The following is a 12,869-nucleotide window of genomic DNA, read 5'->3' on the forward strand; positions in this document are numbered from 1 at the left end:
GATTAAAATACCCAACTTATTTGACAATCCCTACTTGTATCATGAATGTTACTGACAGGGGACTCCAAATTTCTGGCAGTGAACAAGTAAGAAAATGTGCACGCAGCAATACTGCATCCTATTACAACTTAGTGTCATCCAAGGAAACAATGGACAAATTAATGACTTTTTTTACGATATCACTCAAACTGGAACAAGTGCACGTATGACAAGAGAGAACAGCATCAAAGGCGGCTTTTAAATTCACCAGTGATCTACTGCATAAATATTCAATGTCACATTTATCAAAGATAAACACACAAACTCACACGGACACAATATACTTTGGTTTTTAAAAAGAAAAATCTTACAAAAAAAAAAATAGGAGGATTAAAATGTATACAATTTTAAGCAATGATGTTCACATTAAGATTTTCGTCTTGGTTCTTTGGAAGGGTGCAAGAGAAAATCTGAGAAGTCTTTGGACCCAGTGTCCTTTTTAATTTTTTTTTTTTTATATACCTGATGGTTAACTTCGAAAAGAAGATACTGTGCAAGCAATGAACCTTAAATTGCTGCTGGGCACCTGCAATATGACTGCTGATAAAACTGGATGATGCCAATTGCGACACCAAGGAAGGAGAGAAGGGGAAAATAAAGAGGGAAAACTTGGATGAAACATACACAAAATTACATTCTACAAAAAGTCTGGTCATAAGCTTCTCATGATCCGAGTTATAATATCTGTTACTAAAACTAAATTTATTCTGTACAGGAAAAAAAAATACACAGCTGCAGGTTGGTACGCATGTTAAGAAAATATTCGTATAAATTACATTTCAACATATTAGTAGACATGGAATTGTGCACTGAAAAGCAGAGGGTTCATAATTGCTAGTTAAAAAAAAATGATTATGTCGTTTGTCACACTTATCCAGAGCAATGAGTCGCTTCTTTATCCAGCAGTAAAAGGCTTAATATTGTAAATACATTTTTTTTTAGAAAGTCTTGATGTAGAACATTTATTAATGTTTGTACAAAAATAGGTAAGATACCCAAGCTCTATATTTTAACCTGATTTTAAGAAATCTCTATGTAATGAGGCTATGGGATGCAATCGAGCAAAAACACGATTATTTTTTTCTTGCTACTTTTCATTTAGTTCTTTGATGTTTTTTGCATTTACACCCACAAAGGCCACATATGTAAAACCTGTTATTCCAGTTATGGCTTTTTCCCCTCTATAAAAAAAAGATGGGAGTGCACCCCTTTCTGACTTTATGGGTCATGTGTACATAACTCCCAAAACATTCATATACAAAGATGTAGGTTATGACTATGTATGTTACAATAAGTTGTGCCATTGTGGTTACTAATTAAAATTTGTTCATACAGTAATAGTTAACTTAAAGTCTGCTGTCTCAAGCCAAACCCTCTGCTAATGTCCACAAGGTGCAACCAAGAGGTAAAAGAGACCAACTTGATGTGATTCAGTTTGAGATAAGCAGACAACTAAATTGGGCCAATGTTGTAGAATACACCATCTGTCCGGCTTTTTCTTCAAAGCAAAGTATTTCCTGGTCCTTATAATGGGAAGTTTAAAAGGTCATCTGAGAGTCATTCTGCATGGCATTCCAAGAAAAAGGCTCAGGAGCTAGAATCCATTACTTGTCCAAAGATATTCAGCTTGGTTTGGTCGGAGCTTTGATCCTGACAGTCTGGGTTCGGACTTGCAACTTCGCTTGCTGGTTCTGGGCATCAGCAACAACTGATATAGGTACTGTATTTTGACTGGCTGGAGACTGGAGCTGTGGTGAAGCGGCAGCTGCCATAACTTGTTGCTGAAGAAGTTTCTGTTGCACTACGTGAGCTGCAGCTGAACCAGCGGGTATCACCTGTACCTGCTGAGGTCCTGCCGCGGTTGCTTGGGTCAAAGTCACAGTCTGTGGTTGGATCTGTAGCAAAAACAAAATTAAACGTAAAAATAAATTCTAACCCACAAATTGAAAGATATAAGAAAAAAAACAGAAATGTAAATATATTTTTTAAAGTGAAAAATAATTCTGAACTTCAGTGAAAAAGTGTCTGGTAGAGAAGGAAATTTGACTTCTTATATCTAGCCATAGCTGTACTCATTCTTAACCCTTTCATCCTGAAGCCAATTTTTTTACATTTTGACCACTGCCACTTCATGAGGTATGGTAATAACTCTGGAACGCTTCAACGGATCCCACTGATTGCGATTGTTTTCTCGTGACATATTGTACTTCATGATAGTGGTATAATGTCTTTGATATGACTTATGTCTTTTTGTGAAAAAAAAAAAAAAAAAAAAAAAAAAAAAAAAATCGGAAATTTTGCTGCAATTTTCAAACTTTTAATTTTTATGTCCTTAAATCAGAGAGTTATGTCACACAATAGTTAAAAAAATAACATTTCCCACATGTCTACTTTACATCACCACAATTTTTGAAACAATTTTTTCGTTAGGAAGCTATAAGGGTTAAAGGGAACCTGTCACCCCCCCCAGGGCGTTTTTAACTAGAAGAGCCACCTTCAGCAGCACTAAGGCTGCATTCTGTGAAGGTGGCTCTTCTGTTTCTGACCCCCATTAACGCCTATATATAGACTTTTATAAATCGTTCCTCATACCTGCATTCTGTCACAGAGGTATAGAGTGTTGCTGCCTCCCAGCTGTCCATCAACCCCCCTCTACAGCATCCCTGCCCTGCAGTGTGTTATGAAGTATTCACACTGCGGGGCTGGGAATCTTGGGACGCAGAAACACGCAGGCGCAATAGCTTGATGGCAGTTCCCTGGCAGGTCGCACTGCGCATGCCCGAGAACTGTTGTCACAGCACAGGCGACCGACAACATTTAACAGCAAATGCAAATGAAGGAGGCAGTGCAGGGACGCTGTAGAGGGGGGTTGATTGACAGCTGGGAGGCAGCGACACTCCATACCTCTGTGAAAGAATGCAGGTATGAGGAACGATTTATAAAAGTGTATATATTGGCATTAATGGGGGTCAGAAACAGAAGAGCCACCTTCACAGAATGCAGCCTTTGAGTTAAAAACGCCCGGGGGGGGGGGGACAGGTTCACTTCAACGTTGCGTTTTTGTAAGCGTTTCCGCAGCGTTTGTGCCGGATCAGACGCTGCAGAAACGCTTACAAGATGCTTCCAATTAATTTGCATGGATTTTTTGCTTTTTGTGCCAATGCATGCGTTTTTAACCGCTCAGGAATCGCTTAGCGGCTAAAAACGCAGCATACTCATTAAATTCCGCATAGCTGAGCGTTTTTAGCCTTCCCCCCAATGTTCCCAGAAAACGCGTATCAAAAACCGAAAAAGACGCGGGTTTTCTGGGAAAGGGATTGCGATTCCTGAGCGTTTAAAAACGCTAGCGTGGGCACATAGCCTAAAAGCAATTTCTCATTTTTACAACAAAAATTATAAAACCATTTTTTTTTTAGGGACCCACATCACAGTTGAAGTGACTGAGGGGCCTATATGACAGCAAATGCCCAAAAGTGACACCATTCTGAAAACTGCAACCCTCAATGGGTCAAAACCAAATTCAAGTAGTTTATTAACCCCTTCCCGACCAATGACACCACGTAGGCGTCATGAAAGTCAGTACCAATCCGACCAATGACGGCTATGTGGCGTCATGAAGTGATTGCCCTCCTGGGGGTCAGGTGACCGGGGCCACTGAAAGGTCACCCGACCCGCACACAGAGGACCCTTTGTAGTTCACCCCAGGGGGCGTGGCTTAGCCCCCACGTGCCTACGATCGCTCTGAATGGCTGTTAAAAGTGAAACAGCCAATCAGAGCGATTTGTAATATTTCACCAATGAAATTTGGTCAAATATTACAATCCAGCCATGAAAGATGCTGCAATAGCATCTGCCATGGCTGGAGACCGAGATCTGACCCCCCCCACACCGACTGGAGGCGCCAATCGGCTGCCACCACCGACTGACGGCGCCGATCGGCCGCCGCCGTCACCATCTGCTCCCCTCCCGCTTCCCTCCGCTCCCCCCACCTTTCGCTCCCTACCCTCACCCTCCACGATGCCTCCGATGTCCCTCTGGCCGTCCTGGATCATGGGCGCCGCCATCTTGGGAAATGGCGGGCGCATGCGCAGTGCGCCCGTCGCGCTGCAGATTCATTTTTTCATCTTGATCACTGTAATAAACTCAGTGATAAAAATAAAAAAAAGTAAATACACCCCCCCTTTATCACCCCCATAGGTAGGCACAAATAATAAAAAAAAATATTTTTATTTTTCCGACAGGGTTGGAGTTAGGGACAGGGTTGGAGTTAGGGCTAAGATTAGGGTTAGGCTTGTGGTTAGGGTTAGAGTTGGGATTAGGGGTGTGTTGGGGTTAGGGTTGTGGTTAGGGTTATGACTGGGGTTGAGATTAGGGTTAAAGTTGGAGTTAGAATTGAGGGGTTCCCACTGTTTAGGCACATCACGGGGTCTCCAAACGCGACATGGCGCCACCATTTATTCCAGCCAATTTTGTGTTCAAAAAGTCAAACAGTGCTCCCTCCATTCTGAGCCCCGACATGTGCCCAAACAGTGGTTTACCCCCACATATGGGGTATCATCGTACTCAGGAAAATTTGCACAACTTTGGGGGTCTAATTTCTCCTCTTACCCTTGGGAAATTAAAAAATTGGGGGCTAAAAAAAATTATTTTTGTGGAAAATTGTATTTTTTATTTTAACGGCTCTGCGTTAAAAACTTCTGTGAAGCACTTGGGGGTTCAAAGTGCTCACCACACATCTAGGTAAGTTCCTTGGGGGGTCTAGCTTCCAAAATGGGGTCACTTGTGGGGAGTTTCTAATGTTCAGGCACATCAGGGGCTCTCCAAACGTACATGACGCCCGCAGACCATTCCACCAAAGTCGACATTTCAAAACGTCACTACTTCCCTTCCAAGCCCCGACGTGTGCCCAACCAGTGGTTCCCCCCCACATATGGGGTACCAGCGTACTCAGGACAAACTGTACAACAACTTTTGGGGTCCAATTTATCCTGTTACCATTGTGAAAATAAAAAAATAGCAGCTAAAAAAATCATTTTTTGAGGAAAATAAAAATATTTTTATTTTCACGGCTCTGCGTTATACACTTCTGTGAAGCACTTGTGGGTTCAAAGTGCTCATTACACGTCAAGATAAGCTCCTTGGGGGGGTCTAGTCTCCAAAATGAGGTCACTTGTGGGGGGTTTCTACTGTTTAGGCACATCAGGGGCTCTGCAAACGCAACATGACGCCCACAGAACATTCCATCAAAGACTGCATTCCAAAATAGCGCTCCTTCCCTTCTGAGCTCTCCCATGCGCCCAAACAGTGGCTCACCCCACATATGGGGTATCGGTGTACTCAGGACAAATTGCACAACAACTTTTGGGTTCAATTTCTCCTGTTAGCCTTGTGAAAATAAAAAATAGCGGGCTAAAAAATCATTTGAGAAAAAAAAAAGATTTTTTATTTTCAATGCTCTGCGTTATAAACTTCTGTGAAGCACTTGGGGGTTCAAAGTGCTCACGACACATCTAGGCAAGTTCCTTGGGGGGGGCGTCTAGTTACCAAAATTGGGTCACTTGTGGGGGAGCTCCAATGTTTAGGCACACAGGGGCTCTCCAAACAAGACATGGTGTCCGCTAACGACTGGAGCAAATTTTCCATTCAAAAAGTCAAATGGCGCTCCTCCTTCCCTTCCAGTCCCTGCCACGCGCCCAAACAGTGGTTTATGACCACATATGAGGTATTGGTGTACTCAGGAGAAATTGCCCAACAAATTTTAGGATCCATTTTATCCTGTTGCCCATGTGAAAATGAAAAAATTGATGCTAAAAGAAAATTTTTGTTGGAAAAACTAAAATGTCTATTTTTTCCTTCCACGTTGCTTTAGTTCCTGTGAAGCACCTGAAGGGTTAATAATCTTCTTGAATGTAGTTTTGAGTGGCTTGAGGGGTGCAGTTTTTAGAATGGTGTCACTTTTGGGTATTTTCTGCCATATAGACCCCTCAAAGTGACTTCAAATGTGAGGTGGTCCCTAAAAAAAATGGTTTTGTAAATTTTGTTGTAAAAATGAGAAATCACTGATCAGCTTTTAACCCTTATAACTTCCTAACAAAAAAAATTTGTTTCCAAAATTGTGCTGATGTAAAGTAGACATGTGGGAAATTTATTAACTATTTTGGGTCGCATAACTCTGGTTTAACAGAATAAAAATTCAAAATTTGAAAATTGCAAAAATTTTCGCCAAATTTCTTTTTTTTTCACAAATAAACGCAAAAATTATCGACCTAAATTTACCACTAACATGAAGCCCAATATGTCACGAAAAACAATCTCAGAATCGCTACGATCCGTTGAAGCGTTCCAGAGTTATTACCTCATAAAGGGACACTGGTCAGAATTGCAAAAAAAATGGCCTGGTCATTAAGGTCAAAATAGGCTTGGTCATGAAGGGGTTAAAACTTCAGCTGCTTCGCAGGAATTAATGGAATGTGGAAGGAATAAATCTCTTTTTTTAAAAAGATAAAAATACCGTATATACTTGTGTATGGACTTTCAGCCCATTTTTTGGGGCTGAAAGTCCCCCTCTCGGCTTATTCGCGAGTCATATAGCCAGGGGGTCGGGCGGGGGAGGGGGATCGAGGGTGTCACATCATTCTGACCCCCCTGGAGCATCTCTGCAGCCCCCCTGCTTGTCCCATGGTCTCCTTTCCTTCCTACAGCGGTCACATGGTAACCTCATTAAAGTCATGAATATGCGCATATTTATGACTTTAATGAGCAGCACCACGTGACCGTAGGAAGGAAAGGAGACAGTGGGAGAAAGGGGCGTTGCAGAGACACGCCAGGGGGAGGTGAGGTATGTCTTTTTTATAATAACTGCAGTAGTGGCAGCAGCAATATATGGGGGCATAATCTATGTGGCATCATATGGGGGCATATTCAATGGAGCATCTTATGGGGGCAGTATATGGGGGCATATTCAATGGGGCAGCATATGGGGCATCATCTATGGAGCATCTTATGGGGCCTATTCTATGGAACATTTTATGGGGCATCATAATCTATGGAATGTCTTATGGGGCCAGATTATTCAAACTATAGGTAGAAAAGAGCGCAATAGGGTCTTATCCGGGTGATTTATAAAAGACAATATAGAGATATACTCACCCTTTCCAAGAGAGAGCCAAGCATATAGAATCAATCTGTCAGCCTGCTGCACGCCCAACGGTCCACACAGTGACCGCCACGTAAATCTCTAATGGAATAAAATTCTTGGACTTATGTGCGCTGCTAGACAGAATATCAAATCCAGATCATGTAGATAAATTAACCTTTTATTTCCCCTGGGTAGGAATTTTTGTAGAATAGGATCATTCAATAAAATATGCCAATTATTACATAAAATCTTTCTTATCTTCATATTTTCTGCACAATATTGTGTAATAAAATTGGTCATAAATTTTTTACTATCAGATTTAACCGTTTTGGGTCCATTGATAAGGGAATCTTGTGATAAATTCACACATTTACTATAGTCATTCTTAATTAGATTCTCAGGGTATTTTTTTATCTATGAATCTATTTTTTAGGATCTCTGCTTGAAATTTAAAATCCTCTACATTAGAGCAATTTTTCCTAATTCTCCTAAACTGGTTGTCCGGAATATTTCTTAACCATTCTCCGTAGTGCCCACTATTAAAGGGTATGTAACTATTGATAGCTACATTCTTAAAAAGGTTTTGGTCGAAATTCCATTATCCTTAATAAAAATAGTTATGTCTAAAAAATTATTATTTTTATCATATACAGTATAGAGGAAAAGGATAAACCCCAATTATTATTGTTCATATCATAAATTGAATTCAAAAATGTTATTATCAGAATGTTTATATCATCAGCGACTTGGGACTGCGATGGGTTCCAAAGTCGCACCCACTTATGTGAATATTTTTATGGGAGTTTTTGAAGAATTTTATATTTTTAACTCTAAGTGGTGTAACAATATAATTTTTTATAAGAGATTTATCGATGATTTATTTTTTATATGGGATAATTCTGATAATAACATTGATGAATTCATTTATGATATGAACAATAATAATTGGGGTTTATCCTTTTCCTCTATGATAAAAATAATATTAATTTTTTAGACATAACTATTTTTATTAAGGATAATGGAATTTCGACCAAAACCTTTTTTAAGAATGTAGATATCAATAGTTACATACCCTTTAATAGTGGGCACTAGGGAAAATGGTTAAGAAATATTCTGGACAACCAGTTTAGGAGAATTAGGAAAAATTGCTCTAATGTAGAGGATTTTAAATTTCAAGCAGAGATCCTAAAAAATAGATTCATAGATAAAAAATACCCTGAGAATCTAATTAAGAATGCCTATAGTAAATGTGTGAATTTAATCACAAGATTCCCTTATCAATGGACCGAAAACGGTTAAATCTGATAGTAAAAAATGTATGAACAATTTTATTACACAATATTGTGCAGAAAATATGAAGATAAGAAAGATTTTATGTAATAATTGGCATATTTTATTGAATGATCCTATTCTACAAAAATTCCTACCCAGGGGAAATAAAAGGTTAATTTATCTACATGATCTGGATTTGATATTCTGTCTAGCAGCGCACATAAGTCCAAGAATTTTATTCCATAAGAGATTTATGGGGCCAGGGCATAATATTCTATGGAGCATCTTATGGGGCCATTATTAACCTTTGTGCAGCTTTATATGGGGCGTATTTTGTATGGAGCATCTTATGGGGCCATCATGAACTGTATGGAGCATTATATGGGGCTCGTGATTCAATATGGCTATTCAAAAACATTTAACCTACTGATGTCTCAATTAATTTTACTTTTATTGGTATCTATTTTTATTTTTGAAATTTACTAGTAGCTGCTGCATTTTCCACGAGTCAATAAGTTTTCCCAGTTTTTTTGTGGCAAAATTAAGGGGTTCGGCTTATACACAGGTCGGCTTATACACGAGTATATACGGTATTTCCTTTAGACCTTTTTTTTTTTTTTTTACTTCACAAAAGGTAACAAGAGAAAATGGACCCCAAAATTTGTTGTGCAATTCCTCCTGAGCACACAGATACTCCATATGTGGAGGAAAACTACTGTTTAGGGGCACTGCAGGGCGCGAAAGGGAATGAGCACCATTTGACTTTTTGAATATAAATTTTGCTGACATAATTAGCGGACGCCATGTCGTGTTTGGAGAGCCCCTGATGTGCCTAAACAGTGGAAACCCCACAAGTCAGTATTTTGGAAACTAGACTCCCCTCACATAACTTATCTAGATGTATGGTTAGCACCTTGAACCCCCCCAGGTGCTTTAGAAGTTTATATCGATGAGTCATGAAAATAAAAAATTCACATATTTCCCACAAAAATGGTTTTTTTGGCCCCAAATTTTGCGTTTTCACAAGAGTAACAGGAGAAATTGCATAACAAATTTTGGGGTCCATTTTCTCCTGAGTACACCGTTTCCTCATATGTGGTCAAAAATTAGTTTTGAGGCACAGTGCAATGCTCAGAAGGGAAGCAACATCACACTGAAGTAAAGCCCCTTAAGTGCCAGACCAGCACTTACACCTCTCAATGAATTCATCTAGGGGTGCAATGATCATATTGACTCCACAGGTGTGTCACAAAATTTTATAATTTAAAAGGTAACATTCCATTCAAATAGTTTCTCACCTGCTGTGATGCCGATACCACCTGCTGAAGTGTAGCAATTGCCGCTTGCTGCTGGACCACCTGAGGGAGTTTGGCAACCTTAAAAAGTTACATGAAAAGAGCAATCAAACACTAATAAATTTACATTTGCACAATGTAGTATAAATTGGAAATATACTCCATTATAGCGATGTTTTTTCTGATGCTTTTCCTAACTTACAGGTCTCTTTTCTAACACAAGGTTTAGTATTATAGGAAAATAGTTACCGTATTTTAAGGATTATAAGACACACTGCCCCCCCCCTCCAATTTTTTTTGGGGGAAATGGGGGTGTGTCTTATAATGCGTATATACCTTACCGATACTGTTGCTGCAGGTTGGGATGAGAGGGTGCCCGGCGGTGCTGCTGGGGTCTCTGCTGACATTTTGTGAAAGGCCAGAGCCCCCGCAGTTCCGTGGTTTCCTGTGCGGAATGGGGAATGGATGGATTATAAAAAGCACCACCACTTTATTAAAATTTTTTTTTCCTATTTTTCTCCTCAAAATGTATTATCCAAATAATACGGTATTTAGAACTATGCTATTAAGATGAAGTAAACCATAATCATGGGAAAGCAGATCATAATTATGCGACGCAATGATATTTGTATACAAAAAAGCATTAATAAACAATTACCGTATATAGTCTTGTATAAGCCGAGATTTTCAGCCCATTTTTTTGGGCTGAAAGTCCCCCTCTCGGCTTATACGCGAGTCATATACCGGGGGTGGGAGGGGGAGAGAGAGCGGGGGTGTCACAGACCATACTCACCCCCTCCTGACACATCTCTGCAGCCCCTGCTTCTCCCTCGGTCATCTGCTTCCTGCGTTCAGTGGTCACGTGGTACCGCTCATTAAACTAATGAATATGCGCATATTTATAAGTTTAATGAGCGGTACCACGTTACCGCTGAATGCAGGAAGCACACAATCGATGGAGAAGCAGGGGCCGCAGAGAAGACAGTGCGTGCCAGGAAGGGGTGAGTATGACGGGGACAGAGCAATATTCACCTGTCCCCGTTCCATCGCCGTGCACCGCTGTGTCTCCGGGTCCTCCACCTGTGACATTCAGGTCAGAGGGCGCGATGATGTAGCCAGTGTGCGCCTTCTGATGAATGAACGTCACTGCAGAGACCCGGGAGACACAGCGGTGGATGGCGATGCAACAGGGGCCAGTAAATATCGCCGGTCACCTGGCCCCCAGCGACAGAGAGGTGAGTATGTCATTTTTTTTTTTTTTTTTTTTTTTTAATTGCAGCAGCATCGGCAGCAGAAAATAAGGGGTATTTATGGAGCATCTTATGGGACAGCATTAACCCTTGTGCAGAATATTATGGGGGTACTTATGGAGTATCTTATGGGGCAGCATTAACCCTTGTGCAGCAGCATATTATGGGGGTATTTAAGGAGCATCTTATGGGGCAGCATTAACCCTTGTCCAGCAGCATATGGGGGGTATTTATGGAGCATCTTATGGGGCAGCATTAACCCTTGTGCAGCAGCATATGGGGGTATTTATGGAGCATCTTATGGGGCAGCATTAACCCTTGTGCAGCAGCATATGGGGGGTATTTATAGAGCATCTTATGGGGCAGCATTAACCCTTGTGCATCAGCATATGGGGTGTATTTATGGAGCATCTTATGGGGCAGCATTAACCCTTGTGCAGCAGCATATGGGGTATTTATGGGGCAGCATTAACCCTTGTGCAGCAATAGATGGGGGATATTTATGGAGCATCTTGTGGGGCAGCATATGGGGGTATTTATGGAGCATCTTCTTGGGCCAGCATTAACCCATGTGCAGCAGCATATGGGGGGTTTATCTATGGAGTATCTTCTTGGTCCACCATTAACCCTAGGCTTATACGTGAGTCAATAAGTTTTCCCGGCCAAAAATGGGGGGGGGGGGGTCGGCTTACACACGAGTATATACGGTAAACTGTAACTAAACTTCTGTAATCCTATGGTACTGTATAGTGTAGTTCATGCAAAGACTTTCACTTTTGAAATTGAGCCTGAACATCTCTGTTTGAGCGATCCTACACAAGCTAAACTCTCTATCCCCTGCACAAACTAACCTCTCTGGCCCCTGGTTTGATCAAATCAGTAGGGGTCTTAGGGTCCAGAGCCCAACTGCTTTGCAGGGTTTTTATCCCTGACACATACCACACACATCAGATACATGCAGCACACACCACTCACACATCAGACATACACAGCACGCACACACGTGACATTTTAATCACTAGAAAGTAACAGATATTGGTAAAATCAGTTAACCCCTTAGTGACCACCAATATGACTTAAAACTGACCTGAGATATAAGTGAATAGCAACCCTGGAAGGGTGAAATAGCTAGCAACCTGCTGAATCAACTAGGACTGGTGCTGAACATGGTCATTTAATCCCTTATATGCTGCTGACAATTGTGACTACAGCATCTAGATGGTTAGAGGATGCTAGCTCCCTCTTTAACCCCATTGGCACCCTGAGATCATGGTTATGTTGTCCTGATGGTTGCCATGGAGATTGGCAAAATTTAGGTGGTAAAAATAACATTTTTCTTTCCAGTCATACAACATTGAATTAATTCCTGAAAAGCATCTGAAGGGTTAATAAACTACCTGACAGCAGTTTTGAATATGATGAGGGATGAGTTTTTTTAAAATGGTATCCCTTTTGGAGATTTTACCAATATTAAGGACCCCCAAACTCACTTCAAAAGTGAATAGGCCCCTAAAAAAATAAGTCTTGTAAATTTCCTTGAAAAAAAATGAAAAATTACTAACACAGTTTTAAACCTGCTAACATTCTGATAAATAAAAACATTTTACAGATGGTGCTGATATAAAACAGAAATGAGGTAAATATTATTTAACTATTTTGTGTATGTAGCATAACTATCCGAATTATAATTCAGTTTGAAAATTGCTGATTTTTCAGAAATGTTACAATTTCTGACTTTTTTTTTTTTTTATAAATAAACGCACAGATTTCAACCTATATTTACTGTTATCATAAAATATAATGTGTCAAAAAAAAACATTCTTAAAATGACAGGGATATGTTGAAACGCTCCAGTGTTATTACCACTTAAAGTGA

At 40.3% G+C, this 12,869-nt stretch overlaps 1 protein-coding gene across 4 annotated transcripts in view; it reads right to left on the reverse strand.

The window, feature by feature from the left end:
• Nucleotides 1-722: 722 nt before the first annotated feature.
• The window catches only part of EP400 (E1A binding protein p400), a 346,882-nt gene continuing 334,735 nt past the window's right edge, over nt 723-12,869 (reverse strand). For all 4 annotated transcript variants that reach the window (XM_073557025.1, XM_073557023.1, XM_073557026.1 and 1 more), the window contains 2 exons: nt 9,748-9,825; nt 723-1,934 (listed from right to left, as the gene is read on the reverse strand). In XM_073557025.1, the coding sequence (XP_073413126.1) occupies nt 1,662-1,934; nt 9,748-9,825 (351 nt within the window). In that variant the 3' untranslated portion in view covers nt 723-1,661. The remainder of the gene's footprint in view (nt 1,935-9,747; nt 9,826-12,869) is intronic.

The sequence above is a fragment of the Dendrobates tinctorius genome, unplaced genomic scaffold, assembly GCF_039654945.1.
Source record: "Dendrobates tinctorius isolate UK_male_01 unplaced genomic scaffold, ASM3965494v1 ptg000243l, whole genome shotgun sequence".
Classification (NCBI taxonomy): Eukaryota; Metazoa; Chordata; class Amphibia; order Anura; family Dendrobatidae; genus Dendrobates; species Dendrobates tinctorius.